The following is a 17,944-nucleotide window of genomic DNA, read 5'->3' as shown; positions in this document are numbered from 1 at the left end:
GCTTGAACACTTTACTTTTACTTTACAGTTTACTTTTCCTGGGCAAGTGTTCATGTCGAGCTCTGTGACAGAAAAAAACGCTCTGGTGGACACACAGTGTTACCAGGTAGAGTGCTCTCAGTGCACTGTGGCCAATTTAGTTGCTCTAAAGATAATGTGCAAAAAAAATTTCCCCATCAATCAAATTATTGGCTGAAAAGTAGATAGAATTTCAGTCAACCAAGAGTTTCTTTGGTTGATTACAGCCCTAAATTCACCAAAGTCACATATTAACACAAACTAACTGATCAAGGCAGCGGTAGACCAGCAGCTCCTGTGTTCTTCAAGGTAAAATTACTGTTTTTGTCAAAGGAGTTTGGTGGCTCTGAAGGAAGCATAAATGGATGTAACAGCTTCAGTTCCCTGTCTGACAGTAAAGTAAAGCAGTGAAAATATTCTCAGTATAGCAGACTTTTCAGCTGGCACTTTTTAGGTGGCCAACATACATTTTGCTGCTGCTCATACCCACAGCAGTACGTCGCCCAACTCCTATGTCAGTACTCCTGTCTGTCTCTCCAAACCAAGGCATGCTGACCACCAACTACTGTAGCTAATACATCGACTATGGATAAGTACCTCATTGAAATCCCACTTCAAAAAAATCCAAACTATTTCTTCAAACGTGCCTGGAGGGGATCTTTAACTTACAATCTGGTTACCGAGGCTTTAAAACTATGGACAAGCAGCTTGAAAGGAATACGCAATCAGGCTTCCTGCAGTCAAGAACTCCCTCACAAATTAAACCAATGCTATACTTGGCTAGAAATAGATTAATATTTGTTTTATTCATTTAACTCCTGCCCCCCTCTCATCTGTAACTTGTTCAGAGACCTGCTTCAACAGTTCTGTCTAGTGTTAAACAGAGGAACCGACTCACTACAATATCAGGCTCCCCGTGCTGGTTACCTGCTCCTCTCAGCATCCTCCAGCTACATTTACTGACCTTTTAACTCCGCATCAGCAAAACTCCTCCCTGAGGTCCTCTGGCAGAGCCGTCAAATTTCTGCAGCTCAGGTCTTCATTTTCTATATTCTGTGGTCTTGACATGAGGACAAGCATCCTCTGTTACCATACTGTGGTATAACTTTCTTGAGATGTCAAATATGAGGTAGAGTAATTTCTATGTAAACCTATATTTGAGCCCAGAGGTTGAGTGGTGGTGTTTGGCTCCTCAGATTAACTGTTTTTCAAAGAATGGATTGACTTGTTTCTTTGTTGTTGTTTTGATATAATATCTTTATGTTCTGTTTAGAGTGTATGTTGTTATTCTACATTTACTGCAGATGACTCACCGGAAAGAACGGTTAATGTGTCAGTGATGTGCTCTGTGTGGTTACGCTCCATTAATACAGTCGATCGGTCGCTGTACTGACAGTATTCTCTCCACTTCTGTCTCCGCTGTCAGTCTTTTTTATTTGGCCCACTTCATTTCCATTTCAATTTTCAGGTTCTATCTCTGGACACCTTTTGTCTGAATTATTTTCGAGAAATACTAGCTCTCCAACACCAGAGGCAATCAGCCATCCGTTCTGAGGGCCATTTTAATACAAGTAAAGCCATCTGCAAAGTGCACAACACAATTAAATTAGACAGGAAATGAAGTTTTAAACTGCGTCAAACTTGTGGGTCGTACTCTGTTGACTCAGGGTAGTATGTTTTCATTTGAGGAAATATGAATTAACAGCATCCACAGTTTGAATGTATAGCGCTCTTAAGTGTGTACATATGTGCATGTTTTGTCTTGCAGAAAGCCGTCATCACTAATGTGTCCCCTGACGTCCTGTACCTGTTCAGAGTGCAGGCAGTGTGTCAGCATGACCTGCGCAGTGATTTCAGTCAAACACTGCTGTTCAGAGGTACCCAATCAAAACCGTCCAGCCATCTACTCATTATGTATTCCTACAGAAGATCTAATCATGTCAGACACATGAAATGGATTCCTAAATGCTGGTTTGCTCTTTTGTCTTTCAGCCAATACAACAAGAATATTTGAAGGCTCTCGTATTGTGAAGACGGGGATGGTGAGTTGACCAGGAGATGGCAGTGCAAATTTTTTTTTGTTTGTTCGTAACACTCATGTCACTTTGTCTTTGCCCGCCTCCGTCAGCCCACAATTTCTCCAGCGTCCTCTGCAGACATGGCTCCCATCAGCTCCGGTTCCTCCACTTGGACGTCCTCTGGCATCCACTTCTCCATTGTCTCCATGGCAACGGGGATGGGCCCCTCCTCTAGTGGCAGCCAAGCCACAGTGGCATCAGTGGTGACAAGCACCTTGCTGGCAGGCTTGGGCGTGGGCGGAGGGGTCATCTCTTCCCTGCCCAGCTCTGTCTGGCCCACACAGGCACCCCAAGCCACGCAGAACCCCACCCGTCCATCCGTCCCACCTCCGAAGTCCAGCACCGAGCAGGCAGCGCCCCAGGGCTCTGAGACAGATGCCCCTTCTGAGGAGAAGCAGGCTGCACGTGAGGGCGAGGAGGAGGAGGAGAAGGAGGGGGAGCGAGAGGGAGAGCAGGAGGAGGGAGAGGATGAGAAGAAGAGAAAGAACAAGACCGCACCTGATAATGAGGAAAAGCAGGCGAACAGCACTGTGGCCAAAGAGCCTTTAATCCCCACCCCCACATCCACAGCCAAAGAGAAAGAAGAAGGAAAGCCGACAGTCAAAGGGACCACAGTACCTGCAAGCACCGATGACGACGAGCTGGTCAACGTAGAGAAGAAACCCACAGATGTAAATGCAGTCTCCACTCAGGAGCCTCGTAATGACACTGCAGAGATGCAGATCCCCCAGAGCTCCACACTGTCTCCAAAGATCAGTGGTGATGGCAAAAGTCTCTGGCCTTTCTCTGTCCACACTGGTGAGCAGACCTCTTTCTCTCCCACACATATACAGATCACGATGTTGTTTTTTTTGTCCCTTCCCAAACAGACACATCCCTTTTGAATTCTCAGCAAGGCTCATTCTCTTGTTGTCAGCTATCATACAAAGCAAGGCTCCCTTCCAAAGCAGATTTCTGTAATCACTTCCAACAGTTAGGGAGCCCAATTTAGCATAACAAATACATTGATATAAGACAGTGACTACACTGGTTACCATTTCTAGTCAAAGATAAAGCTGCAGGCTTTTGTGTCACTACAACACAGAGGCCTGAAGGCAGAAGTAAGTCATCCGCCATAGGGGCTCTGCCTCCAGGAATCCCTTGAAGCATAGTCTGAAAGAGTTTGCTTCAAGAGAGCAAATTTTAAGATTTTTCCAACAGATGTTTTACCTTTTTAATACTAGATATAAGATGTTAGCGCTATTGTTAGTGACATTAACATTATTTGAAAGCTGTAATCAGGCAGTCAGTATACATGCAACCCTTTGGTTGAAGCTGGTTGACATGAGTGGAGTTAGATTTTAATACAAGTTGGTCTCAAGAGGGTTTTTCTTTCTGTTAATGCATGTGTTTAACCATGATAGACTTTTAGATTTATTAGTCTTTATAGGTTTATTCTTAATTAAGCTTAATTTGTAGCTCAAACCACCTGGCTCAGGTTGACATTACATATAATAGTGAAGATTAAAGCCCCCATGTGTAGCATTAAAACATTTCTGACTTTGGCGCCTCCAAGTGGTAGCATCAAAAAAGACACTTTTGTACAAAAGGACCGCACGCTAATATTTTCCTCCCCTCCTTTCCTTCGTGGATCTGACCTGGAGACACATAATTAATCAGCACACACACTGCACCATTTTTCACCAAGATTGTCCCATTTTAACAAACAAAAAGTCGCAATCAAGTAATCTGAAACATACTATACTTTCATAAAAACAGTCCTACACATAGGTAACTTTAGCAAATCATTTGGTGTGATGAGGAATCCCTACTGGAATCGAGACGATAATGAGATGTTAGCAAGAGGTGAGCGTCATGTAGGCGTCCTGTCATCCAATTAATGCTGACTCCATCTTCTGTTCTCAGCTGTTTGTCAGCAGTGGACAGCGGCTGGCTAACCTGCCTTCACCAGGCTGACTGACAGCTGAAATTTACTGAACCAAAATATTTTTCATTTTGTCTCCCTGGGAAGAAATCAACAGTGTTTTTGTGTATTGATTCAGTGATTTTATTTTCCTGCCCACTGTAGCGAGTCTCTGTGAGCCTGCCTGTTTCACCACAGGCAGATTCCCCTCAGACTGGGAGCCTTGATTAATCAATATAGATGTGGATAATAAGTTTAAAACACTATACAGCAGGATATCTGTGCAGTTTAAACAGCTATTTTTGGAGATTACGCTTAACTAAATGCAACTCAAAATAGACTTGAAATGTAAAACACTGTGGGGGGGTCTCCTTGAGTCAATGTGGATTGATACTTCAATAAAATGGAAGCGAATCTGTCTGTGATACACATCAGAAACACTTCTCAAAACACTTTCAGTGTAGATTGGCTGTAACTCGGTAGAATATTTTTTTCAGCCAGGTGTTTATGCGCTTGTTTATTGCGTTCCAGACAGGACCATCTTGTCCAACGTGACCCGAACCCCTCACCCAGGGATGGGCAGGATGGTGTGGATCGTCCCCTTGGTGGTGGTGTCTGCTCTCACTCTGCTCTGCCTCATAATGCTGCTGATTGTGATGGTCTACTGGAGGTGAGTTCAATGTACTTAACCTCAATCCAGATGGCACAGTTTACAGCTAAAATAAAGTAAGGTAAAACAGTAAAATGTCTTCACAGGAAGTGCTGATACATACAGAAATGCCTCCTCCTGATAAGGGTATCACTGATACCTCCCTCAGGGGTATGGAAACTAGCTGCCCCTCACCCACACTTACCCCCTCGCATAAATCTCACATTTCGTGTTAAGTGTCACGCCTGCATGCATGTCTGGATTTTCCAGTCAGTCTGCTCCACATTGAGGCCCGCCCAGTTTGGATTTTATGCACATTTGCATGTGTGTGCATCAATCTCACACAGTCTGGTGGTAGAACTGCTTTTTTTTTTGCCTCCATGTCGTACATCAGGCCCATCACCCACCTGGGTGAGGGTCAGGAGACCTGAAGGCCCTGCAGAGCCAGCAGGGGTCCCAGCTGTGTCTTCATCTGCTGGGCTGATTTCCAGCCTTGCCATTGGGGCCCCAGTAATTACACAGGCCAGGCCGCTGGCACATGTGGGATGGTTAATGAGTTACAACTAGCACTACGGACCATTTCCTCAGCTGGTCCCATGCATATTTACTGTCTCCAAAGACTCTGCTTTTAGTTGGGTCGGATTTTGTTTATTTACAGTTTGAGATTTATTTGTGTTAATACTTGAAATGTGTTAGATGTATTTCATAAATTATTTTTACCAGGATATTTTTTCCAAGTGTGAAATGGATGCAGCAAATGTTTATGGGCCAACAACACCTTACTGTGGCATTTTGTGGTGTCAGATAATATATGGAGCTGATAACCAGGCTGTTATTTATACCCCGCTTTTAGAGGTGTTAAATAAAAAAAAAACAGACAGTTGAGGACGACTGTAGCGGATTCAGTCGGTGGATGGATTACTGAGAGTTGTGGTATTTGAGTAGAAGAGCAGGGGCAGCTTTGAGATTAGAAATGGCCATCACAGCTGTTGTTGTGACAACTCTGACAGTTTGCAGACAATGCCTGCTTCCCCTGGGGAAAAGACCATGATGAAAGATGAAATCAACCCATTCACACTCTCTTCACTCTTCATGCTCTGCGTCGTCTCTCTTGATGACAGTCCCGCTATAAAAGCCTGCGAGCTTCTCTGCTCACAGATGTTTCGGCCATTAGCAACTTAATAATGTTTATTTAAAAATACGTGATCAATCGGCCATCTTTTTAGGTTTAATAATGTTGTATTTTTTAGCCTGTTCATTTTCTCATTTAGTCCTAGGTTAAGAGTCTGTCTACAATGGAATTAATTGCTGGCGTTACCGTATACATCTGGAAGCCCCTGAGGCCTGAGGTGTTTGTTAAAAAATCACAGATGTTCAAATGAGAGAGAGAGAGAAAAAAATCCCATCTCGGGTTAGTGCCTCAGTGCTGTGCTAACACCAGTGTTGAATGGGATGCTCCTCTCCACTGACTTCCATTCAGAAAGCTTATTCCATCCCACCGTCCAATCCCCCACAGCAAACTTATTCTTCTGAGATCACGGGAGAGAATCAGGGAGGAGGTGTCTTCCACGCTGCTCAGTTAGCCGCACCACATCTGCACCCACAGGGAGTCATTGGAGTGGGAGGCTGTGACGCAAGCCAGGGGGGAACTCTCCTCCCTTTTTTTGTTTTCACCCTCCCCTCTGTGTCTTTCTCTCTCTTTCTCTTTCCATATCTTTTTAAACACAGTTCAGCATTTTTATTTTTCTCTCTATGCTTTGCTTTATCTCTGTTAAAGAATGACAACCATCTGCTCCCTCCTCTGCATCAAGTACAGGTAGGATTAAACCTGGGAAATGCTGGCACTGGGATCAAACATGGGTCTTTACTATGCATTCATTAGTATACATTGTGTGTGTGTCAGGAGGGGGTGGAGGCTGGAGAGGATGTGCAAAGTGCTCAGGACCTTAAAGATTCCTCACTTATAGACCAGCTCTGTTTTTCAGGAGCTTTCTAAAAGTGAGGAACCAGATTTTTATTTAATTTATTTCTCCTATTTAGAAAGCATCTAATTAATCATGTAAGAGTTGTTCATTTTTGTTGTGCTCAATGTGGGGAAGGATGTCTTTTATGTGGAACTTTTAAGCCTAAAAAATAGTCAAAGCTTTGATAAACCCCAGAAATAATTTGGATAATATCTAAAGATCATTGCTGCCTCCAGCCTTTCAACATTCAGCACTGATTTGACAAGATGTACAGTTTTTTGATCTTTGAAATTTGGGCTTTGAACGGTGTAAAATTTGGGGTAATTGTCCAAAGAGAGGCTACAAAATTTGGGCTTTCAAAACAACAAGAATTACTTATGAATAAGTAATGAATGTCAAAAGTTTCATCTGGTCCCGATAAAGACCTTTGTCAGTAGTTTTCATATGAACATCTGTGCACTGAGCAGCAGCTGCTGGCAGCGATCACACACACATTTTCTCCAGAAAACATGCCTTTTAAGTCGATTTTGTTGTCCTCAAAGTGGAGTGAGATCTCCTGAAAGTGGTGTGTGATGCCCCGAAGAGAGAATCTGTGTTTGGATTAGTTGTCTTCAGTTTGAGTAAAGAGCTAAATTTGGCGCTGTGCTGTGTGTCGCTGTGAGTTGTTTACCTGTTCCCTGTAGTCAGCTCAGACTGTGTTTTCCAGGAGCTGCTCACCGTCAACGGCTCTGTGTGCGATCAGCCGTGTCCCACTCACTCTGGGGTTTTCATTAGCAGTTTTCTGCCGTTCCCGTGTCATTCTGCTCAACTTTTAGATGCTGATGTTGACAGACCGGATCTGAGAACAATGGGATAATGACTCCCTAATAGACTTCACTGTGGCATCACACTGCTCTTCTCTCTCTGTGTCCCTGTAGGAGATTTTTTCAGACAGCTCACTTCTATGTGGAGGAGAGCAACTCTCCTCGGGTTGTGGCCAATGAGAATATACCAATCATCCCTATACCAGGTAAGCTGCTTTCCCTTCATTATACTAAATTATTCATACATGTGATGTTCAAATATCCACATATTAAAGTGTTTTTTTTTTTTAGATTCACAGTTTGTTGCAGTTTTCTAGATCAGTGATTCCCAACCAAGTTGCTTGTGTTATATGGTGTTTGTGTTCCACAGGGGGTATTCTGCAGTTGCTTTGGTGTATGTAACTCAAGAACCTGGAAGAAATTGAAATTACAATTGGAATAAAAACATCCTCATTAAGTGAACTAAAACACCAGAACACAGTGTTTAAAAGGGAGTAAAAACTATATAGCAAGCAAGAAACAGAAGCTGAAACAGTTTGCTGAAAGTAAAATAATTAACAGATGAAATAGATGGCTAAATTAGCTTAACTGGTTTGTCAGTAAAATGTCAGAAGATAGCGAACCTTTGTAATTTGCCAGAGCTCAAAGTGACGTCTTTAAATGGTGTCTTTTATCAAACCAACAGTCCCAAAATTTATTATTATGTATGACAAAGAAAAGCATCACATTCTCACATTTAAGAAGCATGAAACCAGCAGATATTTGTCTTTTTTTGCAGAAAAGAAATACTAAAACAATTATTTGATTATCCAAATAGCTGCCAATCAATCTTCTGTTGACTGATTGATTGATTAATTGTGGCAGCTCTAGATATATGGTTAGAATAGTTAGCTCAAAGTAATGCAATAAATAGATGAGACAGAGTACTAACTTAGCTCAAGTGACAGATGGACAGTTGAAAAAGTTAGCTAAAAGTAACTGGTAGACGTAGGGCTTCAACTGATGATTATTTTCATTATTAATTCATCTTTCCATTAATCGTTTTGTCAGTAAAATGTCAGAAAATAGTGAAACATGCCCTTTGTAATTTCCGAGAGCCCAAGGTGACATCTTTAAATGGTGTCTTTTATCAGACCAACAGTCCTAAAATCCAGTTACTCACTTTATTATTATGTATGACAAAGAAAAGCATCAAATTCTCACATTTATGAAGCATGAAACCAGAAAGTGTTTGGCTTTTTTCTTCTTCTTTTTTTGCAGAAAAAGAAATACTTAAACAATTATTTGATTATCAATACAGCTGCCATTGATTAATTGTCCCAGCTCTAGATATATGGTTAAAATAGACAACAAAAAGTAATGCAATAAACAGCTGAAATAATTAGCTTAAAGGAATGCTTCATCCACACCCACCTGACCATTCGTATATCAGTCAGTCATGACGTGTTACCTTGAAATCGTGATGAAGACTTTGTGCAGTACAATCCAGGTCTGATTTATCCAGTCGTATGGGCAGTGCTTCCCAAACAAATGCATTTTTGCTAAAACTTTACTATTTAAAACTGACCAGAGTCCAATACCAAACTTTTTTAGAAAACTGCATGTGTTTGGGAAGTACTGAGCATACGACTGGATAACTGAGATTTGGATTATAATGCACGAGTTGTGTGAGAGTTTGTAAATGGATGTTTTTTATTTATTTTTATTTATTTAACCTTTATATAACTAGGAAGTCCCATTGAGACTGAATATCTCTTTTACAAGAGAGCCCTGGCCGAGGTAGCAGCCAATCACAACACATCTAAAATGCAACAAATACAACATATAATACAAAAATCCACAATAAAACAACAACTATTCACACATGGTGGCGACATGGCTACGTCGCCACATTCTTTATGATGCCCTTAAATTCATCGATGATGATCATTTTGATACAGGTTTGCTGTTGTTAAACATGGTTCCCAATTGATCAATAAATCAATATGTTCGCCATTTTCTGTGGAGGCATAAAGGAAAAACACAAACTGTTTTACAAATGGTTATTTTGTGGACGAAGTATTCCTTTAAAGCAATGACTAAACAGTTTTAAAGAGTTGGCTTAAACTAATGTATAAATATTTGAAGTAGTTTGGTAAAAATAATGGATAAATAGATGACACAAATGGTGGCGTCACTTGAATTCGTTTGACACGACTGTGGGAGTAAATGAACAATAAATATATGTAATTTAACTTAAAAAATATGTGACTTTAAAGCTGAAACGGAGTACCAAAAAATCACAAAAAGGCATCCTGACTAACTTTAAGTGATACATGACCACTGATACAGGAAACATCCACAAGCCAGCACAAACTGTTTTCAAATGGTTGTCTCTATTACCTTGATGTCTGCATTTGCACAGTTTCTGGCCATTTACACGCGAAATGACTCTGAGAGCACCTCTGTAGGAATTGTGTGACGGGCTTTTTGTTGCCTTTAATGTCCCAGGCAGCAGCGCAGTGGCAGCTAGTCGATATCAGACTTTACTTTCACAGTCGCTTAAAGCTCGGGGACATTTCAAGGCTGTGATATCACAGTTAAAGAGCACAGTTGATGCCAGTATTGACTCCACATTCATTAGGGCTTTTATTGCTTGTCTTTTTCGCTCTTCATTCCTTTACTTCTTTTCTCTCTCTCCCCCTATTCTCTCTGTCTTTTCTTTTAGTCTTTTAGAAACTATGGGAATTTTCTTAACAGCACATATATTCTGCATGACTGACCATGTATTTGATTCAAGTCGAAAATGTGCGAGAAAATGAAATTCACAGAACAGTGGCTCCGCGGGCTCAAAATTTGCATCACTTATCTTCATAGATATTTGTAGACATTTATATGTTTAAAGTGGGAAATGACATAATGAGATTGCTGTTAAAAGCATTTATATTGCACATGGTGCTGTCGGACATAAATGTGAATGTACCTCTGTGTGGTTTTATATCCATCAAGAAGAATTTGGCCTAATCAGCCTTACCTCATTTCAATTTCTGGCTCCTAAAGCCACATTTCACCCAGAGCCATTCGGATGAGCTGATTAGACTGATAAGTGACTCTTGACACTAATACAGGGGAGGACATTTTGATAAATGAACAGATTAACAATCCAGAATTCACCTTTACGCTGTAACCACTGAGGCAAGTAAGAGCCCTAAAAGCCCCAGCTGCGAGGGTGTATTAGTTAAGACATTTGCCAGTATCAGCAGCGATGACAGCTGGGTCCCCTGCACTATTGTCCCAGTGTGATGGTGACCAGCCTTATCAAAGATCCCTCATGTGTGATTTGGGGCCGATTCGCCTTAGATGAGACAGATGCTCCCTCCTATAAATGCTCAAAATACCAAATCTAGACTTCAGTGATAGAGATTTGTCTCTTAAAAATAGCACAACATGTATTTTTATTTTACTTTATGTCACATTTGCTGCATGGTTTTATTAGATTTTTTTTTAAATGATACTCGTTTCATTGACATTCACAGAATACATGGTAGCTAATAATGCACTACAGTCAGCTCCACACACACAGTAATGGGCACGTTGCTAACTGTTGTGTTTGTCCTGCAGATGACATGGAGGCCATCCCCGTTAAGCAGTTCATTAAACACATCATGGAGCTCTACAAGAACAACCTGCAAGGTTTCTCTGAAGAGTTTGAGGTACACTTCTCAACGCCACTTCAACGCTGATTCATTTTGAAGCCTTGTTAACCTTTGCTATGTAACTAATTGTGCTTTTACGTTGGAGTTGGGTTCAGCTGTTCCGTACATTGTCGCCTTTTAGTTCTGCTGTGCTTCATGTTCACATCGACTTATTCAAAACTACTGAAGAGGAGTGAACATGAAGTCATTACATGGGCTGACAGGTGACTTGTTGATTGGACAGTTTTGGCAGCCGTTGTCCTGCAGCATCAGCAGTATCGCAGGTCATGCAGCACTTTACTGCGCCCACTTATTTATTTATGTTCTCTGGTGTGTCGGGGAGCTCATAAAGAAATAATTGACGATGAACATTGTCATAAATAGTGTTGTTGGTTGTTACATGTCATGCATTTCACTCTGATTTGATTGGCCGGGTTGCTTTTTTGACGGCTCACGATCAGCAGATGAATTTATTAGTAGTTCAGCTTTTGAGTCGTCAAAAATGACTGATGCTCTGCTGTCATAAAATCCAGTAATAATCCCATAATCCTCATATGAGCCCCGCCACAGTCTGCTCGGGGGCAAACAGAGACCCTCCTTTTCAGATGGTCTGCTTGTTTGATCTGCACCAAGTTCCTGTTACAGTTTTTCATACAAACTTTCCCACCAACATGGAATTGGTCCGTAGAAAGTGGAGAAGGCCACAATGCGTCAAAGAAGTCAAATAAGAAATCGTTGGGGAAAAGAGGAGCGTGCACGAGTCTGTTTCAGTGGTTCTCAAATGGTGTGCCGATGCCAATCCAGGTGTGCCATGGCATTTCATGATAACCGCACATTAGCCTAGTATTGCAATATTCAACTGAGTCGTACAAAAAGTTATGAATGAATTTTTAATTGACTGTAACAGCCATTTCCTAATAAAGAGGCAAACTCTAGTCAAAAAATGTAATTTAATTTAAAAATCCATCACAGGGAACCTATTTGTCGCCATTCATGGGTAGGAATTATAAGTGTGTGACACATCAAAAGCCCTGATTGCCAGCCAGTGTGAGGGATGATAACAATTAAAAGGAGAAAGTCATGAGCGGGACAATGAATTGAACAGAGCAAATTATGATAAACCTTTACCGAAGACGACCTACCGCTGTCAGTAGACAGTATCATGAAAGCTACCTGTCTTATTTTTCTTATTTTAATGGTCTTATGCCATGATAAGAGTGATAACACACATTATACAATCTATTGTGCACAGCTATAAATACAGGTGTGCCTTGAGACTTTGGATCGCCCTTTGGTGTGCTTAGGGCACAAAGAGTTTGAAAACCACTGATCTATTTGGTCCAAGCTCGTCATTTTGGATAAAAACAAATATCTGTATATCTATACAGGACAGAGGCTCGCAGGTAATCACTCTAATATGACACTTTTCTACTGTTGTACATTGTGCCACGCCCTCCACTGATGACACATCCTTGATTATAATGGTTCCACTTCCAAAGGTTGGAAATGCGAGCTGGTTCGCTAGATAGCACCAAGGTTCAGTAAGTTATGAACAGAACAGGTTTAAGAATCAGAACTGAGAGTGGATGGACTGATCTGTTCAGCACAGTTAATCTCCCCTTTACTGTGGGCATGTTGTCTGTAAGTGGGCCTGGGTCTGAACAGTGGTTAGAGATTACTTTATGCATGTATTGGTGTGCAGCGTTGCTACTTTTGAACAGATGGTTGAGAGCAAGACGGAGAGAAGGATCAAGAGAGACGGAGGTTAATTAGAGAAGGTCTGTCTGCTGCTGGACTGGATGGGAACACATTCTCTGTGTAACCAGGTTAAGAAACGAAGCAAAAGCTCTGCCCCCAGAGGATTCCCTCTAATTGGGGTCATTTGATGTGAGGCTCGTGTGGATAATTTTCAAATGCATCACAATGAAGCTGTGTTGGAGATGATTGTTGTATTTTAGGGGGTGGGCGGGTGCGGTGTGGTGTAGCGAGGACGAGGAGATGAAGGCTGTCCTGCTGGAGGCCTGAGTTCAAGCCCCAGTGGCAGCAAGCATCTGCTCTTCTGAAGTGTCCTTGACCGAGACACTGAATCCCTGCCAGAGGTTCTGCTTTGCAGTTTATCCTGAGCTCCTTGTGCAGCCGGCAAGTTTGAAGAATAGAAAGAAGAGTTTTCCTGTCAAGCGCAGAAAAAAGAGAAAGTCCAGGGCTGTACTGAATGCCTCTTTTTGACAGTCAGAGCTTCTATTGAGGTTTTTGAGGGTTTTTTTCCGTAAAAAAACGAATTCTTGTTTATGGTATAAAATGCAAGATAGGGATGCACTGATATGAATTTTGCAACCGATACCAATAACCGACCTGCTTCTCATGGCTGATAACTGATACGATAACTGATACTTTCACATTTTTGTATTTTAAAAGAAGAGTATAACCTGTAGTTTATGTACAGCTGAGGGTGAGAAAGGCGAAGATATGGTGAGAAAATATGACTGATTTAATATTCCTTAGGTCAGACCAAACCAAATTAATCTGACATCACTACTGTTAACAAAACAAAAACAAACAACAGTTCTGACTCCTCCATACCTGCCAGCATTTGGCTGGGTAAAACAGGAAGGTGTCAAACGATGATTCACCTCATATATTAACGCTCAACTCAGACAAACAAGTGGCTGTCTCACACACACACACACACACACACACACAGAGCCAGAGAGACAGACGTTTTCCACACTGGGTTGCCAGGTAATGACACAAATAATCGCTAACTGTAGCATCACATGGCTAACGGTTAATAATAAGTTTAACAACAGAGTCGAGCCTTTTAAAAGCTCGGTGTTGGATGTGAGCCGCTGCTGCTAATTAGCTTGTGCTAACACTGTGAAGACGGTTCTTCAGCGCTGTGTCTAACCTGTGTGGGGCAGTCGCAGATCAGACCTTCAGCGCAGTCCTGTTGTCTTCCTCTGGAACTGTGAAAGATGTCCACACAGCGACATGTTTCGCCCTCTAGACAGCATGCTGCAGTTGTAGTTAATCTTCTGCTCTGTGTTCATTAGCGGCTCATAAACCAAGTTTAAAGGTACATGTAGCGCCACACACTGTGTCAGGTGTGTAGATGCTGCCCTTATTAAAGGCGCTGTATGTAAGAATGTGGCCAAAACGGTTACTGCACTCAAATTCAAAATACTGCCGCGAGTCGTGTCCGCCCCCCCCTCACCTACAGATTCGAGGTTGCTGGACAGCGGCACGCTGGAGACTGATTTGTTTGCCCACGGGTGGCTGCCGTGGCAGGGCCGCGTCACCGCGTCCTTGATCTCCGGTTTTCTAGCAGACCGTTCGAGCAAGTCCGGCTTCTCTGCTGCTAACACTGCTGCCGGGATACAGCTGAGGATGAGCCGGCTGCTAATGCTATGTACTGGGACACTGCTGCTTGCCGTGCTGCTGTAGCTCAGTCGTAACTGTAACTGATGCTGAGACTCTACTGACTGTGTGACTGGTAGACGGCGGTGGGTGGCGCAACAGGTCAAAGCACAAATTCAAAACATAAACATGATTTGCAGACTGCAAAAAAATTTTTTAGATGCAAATATTCTGGCCGTACTGTTGTGAGATCAGTATGCTATATGAACATTATTCCTTAGTCTCTGTGACATATTAGGAGGATTTTACGACCATTTGCTTTAGATTTCTTACATATAGCTCCTTTAAGTCAGTGAAAGTAGTCTAGCTTTGCATTATCGCCACTATTTATCGGCTGTAATTTTAATGAGCGGAATAATGCATAATTGTGCAAATGTCTGATTATTGGCCGATAATTTATCAGCCCGATATATATTATGCATCCCTAATGCAAGATTGTCAGTCACTGTTTGTAAACACACCTGCCAGCAAAAGTGAAAGTAAAAGCAAACCCCCAATTAACACTCAGTTGGCATTTTGCCTCGATATATTTGCGAGGTTTTTTTGATGCTGTGTTTCTCAGATGCCCGCTGTTTACATTTCTAGCCGCAATCTCATCTGAGCACTGTGGGGGCACACCGCCATATACATCCCGAACACAGCAAATAAAAATAAAATTAGAAAATACAAGCAGAGGGCAGAAAAATACACCTCCTGTGTGTGACACTTAAGCTGCCTTCACATAATAAGAACAACGTGCTTCGCTCACCGCCAGGTGCAGCGCAGCGGTGCGGTCAATGTTCAAATAATTTCAACTCTGAGCGCAGCACTCGGGCGGAAAATCCGAGCGGTGCGCGACGCCAAGGGTAGCGGTGCCGCTTTGTCAGGCGTTGCCACCCTCTCCATAGACAAACAATGGGACAGCCAGCGCAAAGCGGTTTTACAGCTGATCATGTGTAGTGGCCTTAAGAGTGGGTCAATATGTGATGGTTGAGAGGAATTTGGTTTGTGTTGGTCTGTACATTGTTTGTTTTGGATAATTCTGCATAATATATCTTTAAATGAGCTTTTACTTTTTTATTAAGTCAATTTTCTTTAATGAACAAATTTAAATTGTGGTGCTGCTGCGAGACCACCCCTACAGGGGTAGCACTCTAACAGCCACTGTAGCATAACACCACTGGTGTTTAGCATGGGGGCTAACTAGCCAACAGGGTCAGCAGATAATATAATATCACCGTTGTTTTGCATAATCACCACTGAGAGGAAACCACAGCTATTTAACCTGCTTAGTGGAGGTCGATGCATCGCAGCAGGCCCAGTATTCAGGCCTGTGCTGTTACGATTTGTTCCCAGTAAGACGGCTAAGAGTCTACTTTCCGCTGTTTGTGGAGCCCTTGCGGGTACAGTAAGTCTCGCCCTTCCGGCAAGCACCTGGTTTAAACAGACTGAAAAAAATCTTCTAAATCAAGCCTCATTATACACATTATACTGTTTGTTTATTCTGCCATACATTATTATTGTGTGGAAGTGTTTGAAACACATATAAAACGAATACAAATCCTATTTTCATGCTTCTGAAGAGAGCCATTAGAATTATGAGCAAAATACAAAAATAATACTAACGTAGGAGAACAGGTTACAGGATCTTGAAGGTGTGTACGTTGCCTTTTGTATGTTTTTTTTTGTTGCTATTTTGCTTTGTTTGCCTGGTTTGGTGTGTTTTATTGTTGACTGCTAAACATGATGTGCTCCTAAAAGGGTAGGTGTTATAAGCTGTAGCTTCAGCCTACACATTTTCAGACAGCAGAAGTGTCTAAGTTATGTCTAACTTAATGAACCAGCGACGCAAAAAAATATTGACACTGAACTATTTAAGTATCTGCCATTTTCTGTGAGAGGCTGTGACTTTATTTACATGAATTTGGAGATTAAGACACAATGTTCCTATTTCTATTTGCAGACCGAAATAAATTCTAAATTCTAATTATTGAACAGACAAAAAATATTTTAAAAAGCTGCGCAGCGTTCAAATGTTTATTTATTATTTTAATTCTAACGTCATGAATAAAGCTTCAAACCAGTTGGCACAGCCCAAAAGACGTCTGAGAAGTTTTCCTTGTTAAGAAATAAAAACTTGTTGTTTCTGTTAAAGCTCTGTAACAGTTAGAGCGGGTAATTCCATTACATCTTCCCTCCTTGTTTAATAAAATCCATCTCTGTCTATTTTTCCTCTCTCCAGGAGGTCCAACGCTCCACAGCAGACCTGAAAATCACAGCAGAACACTCCAATCATCCAGACAACAAGCACAAAAACAGATATATCAACATTGTGGCCTGTGAGTCAGCTGTGAAATCTGATTATGATGTCTACTGCTGCGCAATCCAATAATGCTTTTATAACATGTTTTCATCCTTTTAATAATCCATACAATTATATCAACGCTCTCCCTAGATGACCACAGTAGGGTGAAACTACGAGCTCTGGCGGGGAAAGATGCCAAACACTCGGATTACATCAATGCCAACTACGTGGATGTGAGTTTTACCAGACACCTGACTAGTTTTCTTCACAGGTCTAGTCTGGGTTTCTTTTCTGTGTTAGAAAGGTTGTATCGTGAACAGTCGTAAATGCTGACATCTTTATTTAAAGTATTGATTGAGGGATCACAATCACAACACCGACAAGACAGAGCAATAAAAAAGGGGAATCTATTTTAAGAATATTGATTAATGTATAAATATTTACACTTTGTGTCAGCTGAAGGAGTGGATTTCATGACCTACCAATGTCTTGTATCAGTAAACCAGTCATTTCAGCTGCACAGGGGCTGTGGGTTATTTGCACAATATTGATCACATCTTATCAGTAAGTACACCACCACTCTCCTGTTTCAGGGCTACAACCGGCCCAGAGCTTACATAGCTGCTCAGGGTCCTCTCAAGTCCACGTTCGAGGACTTCTGGAGGATGGTGTGGGAGCAGAACACGGGAATCATCATCATGATCACCAATCTGGTGGAGAAAGGCAGAGTAGGTTCTCTTTCATTTTAATATGCTTTAAAAAAAATACAAACACAAATCCTTCACAGACTGCCTTTGTTTATTGTGTCTGTTGTGTCCTGCAGAGGAAATGTGACCAGTACTGGCCGACAGAGAACAGCGAGCAGTATGGAAACATTGTGGTGACGCTGAAGAGCACCAAAGTGCACGCCTGCTACACACTGCGGCGTTTCCTTATAAGGAACACTAAAGTTAAAAAGGTAACTCACAGTCAGGCTCATTCAAAGTAGTGCTGCACGATTAATCTAATCGCAATCGCGATGTCAGGCTGTGCGATTACATAACCGCATAAAAGGCTGCGATTTGCGATTTAATGTAGGCTAAATAAATGTTAACGTGTGTGCCTGTGAACATGACTGCCTCTCCTGTAGTGTGTGGAGTTTGTTGACATCACGCCCA

General features: G+C 41.8%; 1 protein-coding gene across 2 annotated transcripts in view; it reads left to right on the top strand.

The window, feature by feature from the left end:
* The window catches only part of ca16b (carbonic anhydrase XVI b), a 137,643-nt gene that overhangs the window by 107,566 nt on the left and 12,133 nt on the right, over nt 1–17,944 (top strand). The window contains exons 10-20 of one of the 2 annotated variants that reach the window (XM_050038083.1): nt 1,787–1,895; nt 2,011–2,060; nt 2,147–2,894; nt 4,531–4,669; nt 6,426–6,464; nt 7,530–7,621; nt 11,016–11,107; nt 16,725–16,821; nt 16,938–17,020; nt 17,381–17,515; nt 17,611–17,745. In XM_050038083.1, coding sequence (XP_049894040.1) covers nt 1,787–1,895; nt 2,011–2,060; nt 2,147–2,894; nt 4,531–4,669; nt 6,426–6,464; nt 7,530–7,621; nt 11,016–11,107; nt 16,725–16,821; nt 16,938–17,020; nt 17,381–17,515; nt 17,611–17,745 — 1,719 coding nt within the window. The remainder of the gene's footprint in view (nt 1–1,786; nt 1,896–2,010; nt 2,061–2,146; nt 2,895–4,530; nt 4,670–6,425; nt 6,465–7,529; nt 7,622–11,015; nt 11,108–16,724; nt 16,822–16,937; nt 17,021–17,380; nt 17,516–17,610; nt 17,746–17,944) is intronic. The other variant, XM_050038084.1, reaches the window with a different exon arrangement.

Source organism: Epinephelus moara, chromosome 24, assembly GCF_006386435.1.
Source record: "Epinephelus moara isolate mb chromosome 24, YSFRI_EMoa_1.0, whole genome shotgun sequence".
Taxonomy (NCBI): Eukaryota; Metazoa; Chordata; class Actinopteri; order Perciformes; family Serranidae; genus Epinephelus; species Epinephelus moara.
Note: the sequence above shows the minus strand (reverse complement) of the source record. Positions and strands in the feature narration are given on the sequence as shown.